The 11,015-nt window shown below is 40.5% G+C and overlaps 1 protein-coding gene and 1 long non-coding RNA gene across 2 annotated transcripts; one reads left to right on the top strand and one right to left on the bottom strand.

The window, feature by feature from the left end:
- Positions 1 to 2,893: 2,893 nt before the first annotated feature.
- On the top strand, positions 2,894 to 5,226 carry LOC306963287. The gene is made up of 5 exons (XR_013792899.1): positions 2,894 to 3,577; positions 3,641 to 3,943; positions 4,087 to 4,415; positions 4,495 to 4,800; positions 4,891 to 5,226. It is a non-coding gene; the product is annotated as an uncharacterized lncRNA (long non-coding RNA).
- Positions 5,227 to 5,412: 186 nt separating this feature from the next.
- On the bottom strand, positions 5,413 to 10,440 carry serpine2 (serpin peptidase inhibitor, clade E (nexin, plasminogen activator inhibitor type 1), member 2). The gene is made up of 9 exons (XM_079556798.1): positions 10,261 to 10,440; positions 8,889 to 9,156; positions 8,265 to 8,492; positions 7,820 to 8,017; positions 7,060 to 7,258; positions 6,767 to 6,864; positions 6,036 to 6,122; positions 5,863 to 5,946; positions 5,413 to 5,606 (listed from the first exon to the last, which is right to left on the bottom strand). The coding sequence occupies exons 2-9, from the start codon at positions 9,148 to 9,150 to the stop codon at positions 5,569 to 5,571; spliced, it is 1,194 nt and encodes a 397-aa protein (XP_079412924.1). The 5' UTR covers positions 9,151 to 9,156; positions 10,261 to 10,440; the 3' UTR covers positions 5,413 to 5,568.
- Between the last annotated feature and the right edge of the window lie 575 nt (positions 10,441 to 11,015).

Here is an 11,015-nt window from a genome sequence, read left to right as displayed (position 1 = left end):
ATTTCTACAAACAAGCTCTCAATGCATGGAAACTCTGCTACAACACAACTTTTCTCCACATAAATGTATCACTTGCTGCATTTTAAGAAGAAATCAATCATTATTTTTACAGAATTGGATAAAGGAATAGGCCACCATTTTTCCATACGTACCTGTCTTGTCTTTGTGTGTGCCCGTGGAAGAGCGTGGTCGCTTCCAACTTCACCCCCGTTTGGAGCTATAGGAATACATTGGGAGAGGCCAAATGCTAACAACATCTTTGGTTATTTTGCGGGTCATTTGACCTGTTCCTTGAAAAATCTGGTGGATAATAATGGCGAAATTATGAAATATGAAATCTTTTCACGTAAATACCAATTTCTCATCACTTACAAGGAGTTCAGGTTAGTCGTTCGATGTATTCCAACAGGTTTGTTGCACCTAATGAAAGGTCACCACATAGGACCTAATCGAACCATCGACAAGTTCTGTATTAACAGTGTTCAATATCTGGATCACAAATGTAATAATAAAATAAAAAGAGATCAATTCAAAATCCTAAACTTACTAAACCAAGATGCAAAGCTTACTGGAATGCAGTTTGCTATAATATAAACTGAAAAAAAATAAAAAACTTTATCATTCCAAAACTGTATAAATAACAAAATAAGAGAAACGCAATTCTCCATAAATATTATCCGAGTAACCTATTCTTTACATGCTCCATAACTAACAACGAAAGAAGTTGCAACTTACTCATCACAAAAACTATCCACCACAGTACTTTTCAACCAAAATATATCATCTGTTTGAAAAATAGAAAAAGATGTTAACCTTTTCATTTTATATGGAAAATATCAAATCCACAAAGCAAAATTTACAAAGTACTTTTGATCGAAATAAAGATCTACATGGACTCAATTAAAGACAAAAAAGCAATACACCTCTGTAACATATACGAAGAACTAATGTCTTAGGTTGTGTTCATAGAATGTTGTGGTGTGGGGTAATAAAGGGGAGGCTAATGCGGCTCTAACGTTGCAGCTTTTGTAAGAAATCTCCAGGGTGAAGTATGACACATCACCGAATGTATGTTTTGGAGTAGGGTCTTCACTTCTGGACGCCTGTCAGAGAAAATCCTTTGGACACTGGTCTGTGTGTGCTGGCAGAGGGAACAATGGACGTTGGGACAGCTTTTGCCTCGTGTGGGTAATCCCAGTAATGACTGAGATAATGATCAAAGATCTAAGGAGTATTGTGATGTCACGTGGATGCAACCTATTTTTGGCTTTGGTGTCGTCTGTGTACTGTTTTGTTTTGTTTTGTTTGTCTTTGCCTATCCTTTTCTCGTTGGTAAATCATAATTCAAAATCAAAATGAAATGTCTATTATGTATAATATGTACTATATATGTAAAATGATTGTAAATAATGTAAAATATTTAACACTGACATTTAAATGTGGCAGTGTTATTTTGCTCTCTTAACACTGCTGGTGCATCATTTTAATACAGACCTGCTAAAACAACCAGATTTCCTTGCTGGTCTATGCTGTGCTTTCAGCAGATTAGAATTGTAGATTTGATTGTTGCGATCTAAAAAACACCTTCAGATTGAGTCATTTTGATGGTGGGTTGGAATCGTTTTTCGAGTTTGTGTAAAAACAGCAAAACACCAGGAGGCTAGAGGAATTAGTATTATGTTTAGTGTAAGGGGACTAAAATGGTTTGTCTACAGAAGTTGTGGTAAAGGTGTTCACGGTTTTGAATTCCCTAATCTTCAATGGACAGTCACGCCTGTTTGATTGAATCTTGCCATCTGCTTTTCTCCTGAAGTGAAAACCTAAACAGACCATTTTATTTGTGTGAATTGGGATGATGTTTTTCTTTCAGTTTTTAGCTCATGTAGATAGGTCTAGTATCTAAAATCATAAAGTAGGCTACATGTTGATGGTTTATACGAGATGAATTCTGCCATAGCATTCTTAGCTGCCCTCCTCTTGCTCTTGAGAAGGTCACGTGAATAAAGGCTGCATTTCATTGATGAACCGACAACAGACTTTCTGAAGTATCTTCCTGTTCCTTTACTGCGCACATCAACATGACCCACAGAGAGCTGCTCCTACTGCTCTTTTTGTCCCTCCACAGCTGCGGTAGGTCAAATATTCATTTGATTTTAATTTGTATCCAGAGGTGTGTTTACTTTTCAGTGCATAATTACCTCGATAAATACTCGAGATTCCAATACTAACTTACCAAAAGCCAAAACACATTTCTAATAACATCTAGTTATTAAACAACATTGGGTCCTGTGTGCGTTTCTAAATCCAGGCTCACCAGTGGAGGGACTGTTTTAATTTATACATAAATTAAAAAAACGAAATAGATAATGAAATATGCAGGCATAATGAGCCGAAATAGAGAAACATGTTGAAGTAGAAAGATCAGATCAGACAAGCGAGCCGGATGTGCAACCAAGGTTGCTGATAACAAGTTTCCTCCTATTTGAAAATTGCACCATTTTGCATTCATGTAACTAAAGGGTTTTAAAGGTGCATTATGTGATTGGGATGATGCTGTATGGATGATTAGCATGGCGCCTTTACTTTACATCATTGGCCTGACTTTGACTCTGATTCAGGTTTTCACGACTGACACAAGAAAACCAAAAAAGAACAATTGATCCTGAAGCATCATAGGCCACTGATGGAAGGTAAAGGTGACATTGCTCACCACCCATAAAGCCATTGGGTCAAAAAAGGTCAACTTCGCATTAAGTTGGTTTGTTGTGTATTTTCACATTGGACTTTGTTAGTTGTAGGCCATATCACACAAATGTTCCGTTAAAGTCACAGTTGTGGACTGGACATGTTTCAGGTCTATAATAGCATCTCAGCTTGAAAGTCTGTACCCTTTTGTAGAGACGTATGAATTTCGTTTGGTGGAAGGCGCCGGGCGATGTGAGGGACACCTGGATGTGCAAATCCCTGATCTGGGCTGGGCTCCAGTGGCTGGACATGACTTCAATCTGCAGATAGCAGCAGTGGTGTGTTTGCAGCTCGACTGTGGTTCGGCTCTTTCTCTGAGTAAAAGGATAGGCTCACAGAGACAGTTATGGGCCGTCAGGACCGAGTGTGAGGAGTCTGAGGAGTGCAGGTGTTTTGATGTATCGCTGTTTATTTCATCTGGTCTGAAGCTGACCTGTTCTGGTAGGAGCAAAATCATCAGACATTTTTCTCTCTGCTCCAGAGTTAATAAATGAGTGTAGGCCTACTCATTTTTTATGAACCCTCCCTGTCCCAGAGTCAGTGAGGCTGGTACAGGGGCCCAGTCTGTGCTCAGGAACATTGCAGCTCCAATGGAACCAGTCCTGGACGTCAGTGTGTGAAGGAGGCCTCGACCTGCGTGATGCTGAGGTGGTCTGTAGCGAGCTGGGCTGTGGCACTCCTCATCTCCTCCAGGGGGTGCTCTCTGGAGAGGGGTGGGTTCCTCTGGGGCAGACCTTCCATTGTGAGGGCCGCGAGTCTGCTCTGATGAACTGTTCCAGGTCTAGCACGGACACCTGCACATCTGGAACAGCTGTACAGCTCACCTGTTCAGGTAAAAGGGACAAAATTCACCTCTTCAGGTAAAAATCATAAACATATTTCTTTCTTTGTCCAGAGCCAGTCCGGTTGGTGGGACAGCCCAGCCAATGTGCTGGGACTGTGGAAGTGAGACATCTGGGAAAGTGGAGACCAGTAAATGAGGATACTGAGTTTGAACCTTTTACAGAAAACACTACAGCTACAGTCTGTCAGCAACTGAACTGTGGCTCAGCTGTTTCTGAAAAATTACAAGACAAACATGATTCCCTTGTGTGGCCTGTGTCCTCTCGGTGCATGGAGTCTGCCTACGCACTCAGAGAGTGTATGGAAATGGGAATCAACATTCGAAGCACTCGAGTCTGGGATATTGTGTGCTCAGGTGAAAAATGTTTAAGTATATGCCAAAAGATCTTCAAAGTAAATAACTTCAAATTAAATACATTACAGCTAATTTGCTGCTGTATCATCTTGTGCTCAACATTTTGAGCTGGGTGCATCATCAAATCCATTTTGTCTTTTCAGATTTACTGCTCCAGCCAGATATTTCCGTGTCAGATTCTGCTGGTGGAGTCTTCCAGGCAACGCTGCAGGGGCTTTATGTGCTGCTGGTCTCACCCTTCACCGTCAGATGCTCCATTGATCCTCAATATCAGGAGGCTTCTTCCAGCTCCTCTCTCCCTCTGTGGACACTGTACAGAGCCACATCCTGCCAGCTGTCAATCACTCGGCCCTGTTTCTGTTCTCTGATGCTGGTCCTGCTCACAAAGGAGGCTACACCTGTGTTTACCACCTGCAGGTGTTCTCCCATAAGTTCTCGTCTCAGAGCCACACTCTCCAGATCAGTCTCTGGGGTAAGACTATTTAGATTTCTAATGTTAACAGTTAAATGTCTTAAACTACCAAATCAATTTTTTGTCTTTTATTTTATAGAAGAAAAAGGTCACAGTTATATCCTGTTGCTAATCCCCTCTGGCGTGCTCACTGTTGTAGTTCTGTTTGTACTGATCCTCTGTAGAAAGAGGAAAAACGGTGAGAAAACACACACACTTTTGACATGAGAAGGTAGTGCCAGTCAGCCCCATGTTACAAAACAATGACCTTGTGAAATAGGAATTAACCACATTTTGCGTTGGCAATTATGTGTTCAACTCTTTGGTTTCGCACAGATTCTTATGTGAAATATTCTTATGTTTCTGTTTCTCATCTCAAAAAAGAGGCAAGAATTTAGGAGCAAATGTAGGGGTAAATGTAGGTCTCTGGCAAAATCCATACACATACATATCATAAATAATATTCTTAATATTTTTTATCATCATTTGTTTTCAGGTGGCGCTGTATGAGAACGTGGGTCTGGAGCAAGTGCCTGTGGAATCCATTTACCAAAGCCTCTGTCCTGAAACAATGGACCCCGTCTATGAAGAGCTATGTCCGCCACAATAGCAGGACCCTATATGACAGCGCCCTCTGGTGGTCAACTGCAGCATAGCCTCACTGTGGATGAAAGCATGGTCATATTCTGCATCTTCTCCTTTCAATAAATGTTTTTCAGGAACTTTCTAAATTAAATCGTTAATCTAAACAAATCCGCAATTTACAAATATGTGTATTTATTTGAGAAAAAGAGTGTGAAAACAGAATATCCCCCAGACAAGACGACTGACAGAGGAAACTCAAGGGACAAGAGTGACATGGCATGAGTCATTTTCAGCCCCCCAAAAAACTATAAATAATCGGATTATTTTACTACCACAGGTTCCAAAAATACACAACACATTCAATTTATGTAAAAATGAAAAAAGCTGTTCATATACAAAATAGAAACAAAAACAATAGATTGCCTGTTTAGCCAGCGCTACATTTCACAAGGCTTGTCATGCATAAAAATAAAAAAAAGACCACATAAAGCAGTATTTCAAACAAAGATTACTTATTGCACAGAAGAAAGAACGTCCCTGTGGTGTGCGCAAGCATTTCTGTGCTGTACCAACGTTTTAGCGGTGGAGCTCAAGGCTGGTTGATCTGACCCATGAAGAGTATTGTACCTGTGAGGAAAAACAAACAAACAAAAACAAAATGATGTATTAAACAGAAAGCTTGGGAGTAAAATACTTGACAGTGTTAGTCTAAAGAGTCCTACATTTATAATTGTCTTATCAATTTGGCCACTCTGACATGATATTTAAGTGATATGCAATGATTGTTTTTATACTCGAGGAAACAAGTGAGAGATGCCAAAACGGTTTAAAATATTACATAAATCCTGATATTATATTTAATCCAATTATAGAGAAAGGTTACCTGTAGGTTTATGTCGAATGAGGAAGAGGAAAGGTCGGTCAACAGTGACCCATGGAGGAGAGGATCGAGCCATCAATATGGCCGCTACAGAAACAAATCAAAACACAAGAAATAAACACTTCACCCGGTGTAGATGAGGATTTGTTTTTAATTGAGCAGCAGAAGAGACTCACTCGTTGCTGCTGATGCTTTTGTGCCGTCTTCATTCACAATGACTTTAGCTTTCTGCAGAGCTTTAGACACATACACTGGTTCAGAACCTGAAAAAAACCAAGAAGAATAGTTTGATAAAATACTTATGGCTGAACAGAAGGCTGATGTAAATTAGTCTTTGTAATTGTCATGTACATCAACTATAGACTGTACAATTAAGAATGGACTTATTGTAGCCTACATCTTCCTGCAACCAGAAGGAAATGGTGGCTCTGAATGTTCCTGGCTCCTACGGACTTTCCTTTGAAACTTTTAAACCCTTTTGTAAGTCAGTATTGAAAACAGGCTCGTGATTCTTACCTCCACGTATGTCTTAACATACGCAACATCGGCCTAAGTTTATTCTTACACTATTTTTATTTTTGCCCTTTTCTAAATAATGGAGTCGGCTCCAAAAAAACGGTGAAATTGCTAGCATGAATGAGCTTCAGCTAGCCTGTGCTGAACGCTATGGGGGAAGCCTCGCTCCCTCAGTCCATTCTTAATTTTACAGTCTATGACATCAACATGCTCGGCCCCAATCAAATTAGACTGATACACACACATATAGTCATTGTTTCAGCCAGACCGACCTGAGCTCACATGTGTTCAGTGTCATCTGAGTAGGACTTTTTTAATCCTGCCACATGATGGTGCTAGAGCACTACATGTTGGATGTGTCTCATACAAATAAATGCATGTTCTTACTTACTGATGTGACGGAAGTCAGCTTTTTCCTGACTAAACATATCTCTAACCCCGAGTGCCATCAGAGAAGCTTCCAGGTCCACCTCTGCATCAGCTGTAAACCTACAATAATAGAAAATCACACATTCCAGTCATCTGTGACATGTTTCTATATATAGGATTTTTGTTTAAAATGGCCAAATGCCAAGATTATTTAAACTAAATCAAAGCCTTTAACTATAACCAAAAAAAAACAGGAAGCAACGGATCATACATGTACCTCAAATTGAGAACCACAAAGTGTTGAGTATGTCTTACTTGGGAATGAGGAGGCGAAACTTCCTGGGATGGAGGAGTTTGTCCCAGCTGTGGACCGTGGTTGTGCTGATGTGGGGCAGGATTCGGGAAAGGGGCGTGTCCTCTTCGCTGGGCAGGATGATGGACATGCTCACAGTGTTCCCATGGTACGGCAGCTCAATCACCTTATACTTCAGCCCCTGAGGTGTGCTGGCTGTGGCTGGAGATCGGTTTAAAAAATATTAGACAACTCTTAACTTGTTTTTCCATCCAATTCCATATCAGTGTGTGCCACAGCAATGGTAAATGGTCTCAACTTATATAGCGCTTTTCCACCTACATTAGGCACTCAAAGCAATTCCACTCACCCACTCACCCATTCATACACCAATGTACGCAGACACTGGGGGCAATGTGGGTGACGTGTCTTGCCCAAGGACACAAGGACAGTGTGCACCTTCAGGAGGTGGGATTCGAACCCCCGACCTTCCGATCATGAGACGACCCACTCTACCATCTGCGCCACTGTCGCCCAATCAAATTATAACTATCCTAGTCCATTGTTGTGTGCAGCACTTTTATTGACCGCAAGTTCGAGTTGTATACAGTGTTTCATAAATTGTGGCATGGTATGGTAATGTTATGATCCACAGAAATCAACCAAACAATAAAATAATGTACTGTGTTTTACCGTTTGTTGCACACTTTTATGAAACAATGCTACCTGACCTACACAAAATTTGGTCAATTGCTTGTGCCATGACTTGCCGTGCGTTCTCACCCATGTTGAAGACAGAAAGTTGGGACATCATTGGCACTTTATAGATATTGCCGTTGCCCGCGTTGAATGGCCTCATCTTGGTGTTCTCGGGCTGGAAGCGGGATTTCCACATTCCTTTGAAGTAGATGGAGTTGACCACTACGAGCCGAGTCAGAGCAGAGTTCAACATGTCTGCTTTGATCAGACTGGGGATGTGACCTGGACAAAAATCAAAAGGGAGATCAAAACCACCATGTCACACGGTTTCACAACAGGAAGGTGGAGAGGTTGGACCATGAGATACATGCTCAATAAAACGAGAAGTTAAGTTTGGCAGAAACAATGTCAAAGTCAAAGTCAGCATCAAAAAACTAAATTACATCACAATGTAAGGTAAAGCTTATGGTAAACACTGGGGACTTTGTTTCATCGTCTCAATTTTGCATTATTGTGTGTGGTAACTTACCTTGTGTGCTATTGCTGACCCACTCATTTATTTTCTCTGCTGCCCCCTGGGGGTCATTGAAGTCCAGGCTGCTGGTCAGACACTGAAAGTTGATTCTGTTGGTCTCCACAAAGTCCTCCTCCAGTGGAAACCCCTCCTGAGTGAACATGGCATTGGCAATGATCACAGCATCCTGGTTTGACTTTGCTGTCAAGGATTTGTGGAGCTTCTTCAACATCTTATAAGGACCTGAAAGGGAAAGCATTATAAGCGCTGAATTTAGGTAATTAAAGATTTCAATTGGAGACACTTATCCTTTTATTCAAATCTTTGGCTGCAATTTACAACAAAACTCCTGTACTCAGTTCTATATTAACCAATGTATTCTTAATACTTTTTCTCCTGATCAATTCAAAATGTGCAGGTTGCTGAAGCTTTAAAAAGAAGTGTTTAGGAAAGAGACATAAACTTACAATTCATCTCCGACCTTCAAAAAGTTATAATGAAATCAATAAACAGATTGAAATGAAATGACACACTTCTCTTCCAATCTTTATATTTCACATTAAATAGAAACTGTATATTTTCACCATTTTGGGCTCAATCAATGACAATAGTAGTACAATGCATAAAATAAGTTGTCACCATTTTTCTTGTAGCGCAGAGCAGTAATCATTTGTTTTCGTGTGTTGCCGTGGGCGCCGCTCAGCAGCATGCCCAGGATCGAGGCCACTCCATGGGGAGAGAGCACCACGTTGTCTTCGGGCTTAGAGCTGGCAACCTCCTGGAAAACCTGAATGCCCAAATCAGACCCGCGCTCTCCGTATGAAGGGGCCTGGCACAGCACAATGTTCAGGCCACACAAGGCCACTGCGGCAGAGAGGAACAATAGCGATATCTGCCTCATTTCAACCTGGAGAGACACAAAGAGAAAGAGAATGGGTGAGTTAAAGATTAATCTAGTGATAAAATGTAATGAAACAGAATGCACTGAGGCAGTACAAGATTAACTAGACAGGATAGACAAAAGTAAACATAAATTTACAAAAGCAGTAGAGTTCTCCTTTTGAATTTGAGTTTGTCTAGAGTGTTTCAAAATAAAGAGGTACATCTATGCAGTCAAGAGATTCATCTCAGTTTACTGTAAATTAAAAAAAGCCTGCATGATGATAACTTATTACACAGGCTGACGATTACAGTGATTCACCATGTCAATATCACCCTCCAGTGAACTGTAAAGATGAGTCAATATCCTTTTGTATGCAGTAAATTGATCATTGGCTAAATCATCAGTAGTACAGTAGTAAATGTCATATTTCATTGACTTCAAAATAACAAGATGTTTTGAAGCAATTCCCCACAGTACTCAATAATTTTAAACCCTATGTGTTTATTGATAAAACTTTGTGAAAAACAAAGAGGCCACATGCAGGGGCGGATCTAGAAAAACAATCACGGGGTGGCAAGCAGGGTCAGGGATACTTTCTGGGGTGGCAACACATTTTACAATATCGAATGTTTATAAGGGGGTACGCAAGTTTTGCTTGATTGCAAGGCCATTTTTAATTCACATCACATTAATACAGACCAAAAAAACTATTAACTGAATCAGGCTTTGAAGATCTGGATTGCAACTAGTCCTTGAAACGATGCATGTATTAAGTGCCAGGTTGATGATTACACTACAATTTAGGACAAAACCTGGCTGACATCAATGGGGTGGCAGCTGGGGTGGCAAGACCTTTACTGGGGGTGGCAGCTGCCACCCCGTGCCACCCATCTAGATCCGCCCTGCCCACATGCTCTGCGCAAAGATTTATTTTTATTTTCATTATGGGGGGAAAGGAATCCGGCAAAATGCGCTGAGAAAAAAATACATAAAAAAATAGAAACGCTGCCTTTGTCTCTGTTTGTTGGACTTACAGTAAATGTTTACTCGGTGGATATGAGTAAGACTCACGCCTGCGTGATGTTTACATTATTAAAGCTAGTTAGCGGATAACAGGCTGTCACTTACCGTCGGTTCTTCCACAGGTGAAATGGTTATCAATGTCGTTTGATCAGTTTTGCCCAAAAGCGCAGTTCATAAATCTTCCACATAGGAAGCCACACAGCTCTCAACTTGTTGCAAACACCACTGACCCAGCTGTGGTCTTAGCCAGGACTTTATTCATTTGAACTCCGCCTCTCTAGCGCTGTCGTTGGGGAAGCAACACTTCCGACTAGCCTTCAAAATAAAGGCTTTCACTAAGAAAATAAAAGTTCAAAAACATGTGTTGTCTTCCTTTTCTTCTTCTATATAATATAATTTCTGAATAAATCAGCAAACTGAAAAATGTTGAAATCATTACAGACAGGGATCTTAAAATAAATTAATTTTGTACACATTATTTCCAGTCTGCCTACTTGACTCTGTGGACATGTCTGGATGTATTGTATGTTCATTTGTCAAAGCACAACAGCTCCAAGAAGTAACCCTTATTTATTTCAAATTAGGCAATAGAATAGTCGACAAATTCCCAAGCTCTGAGCCTGACCAAAGAAATGTTTAATATGGATCCTTTTCACCACAAACATCATTTAGCAGCTGAACCAAAAACACAGTTGTGAGTTGAGAAGTTGTAAGTGTCAATTACACAACAGCGTGATATGATCATCTACAAATCAGACACATGCACAGACCACAGCATTCACACAGTAGCCTCCTGTTGACAGAGGCTTAAACTTATGTGTTCTAAGTGAACAAATATTTGTCGAATTAATTTGACCGGC

This window comes from Gobius niger, assembly GCF_951799975.1.
Source record: "Gobius niger genome assembly, chromosome: 1".
Taxonomy (NCBI): Eukaryota; Metazoa; Chordata; class Actinopteri; order Gobiiformes; family Gobiidae; genus Gobius; species Gobius niger.
This window is presented reverse-complemented; position numbering and strand designations above follow the sequence as displayed.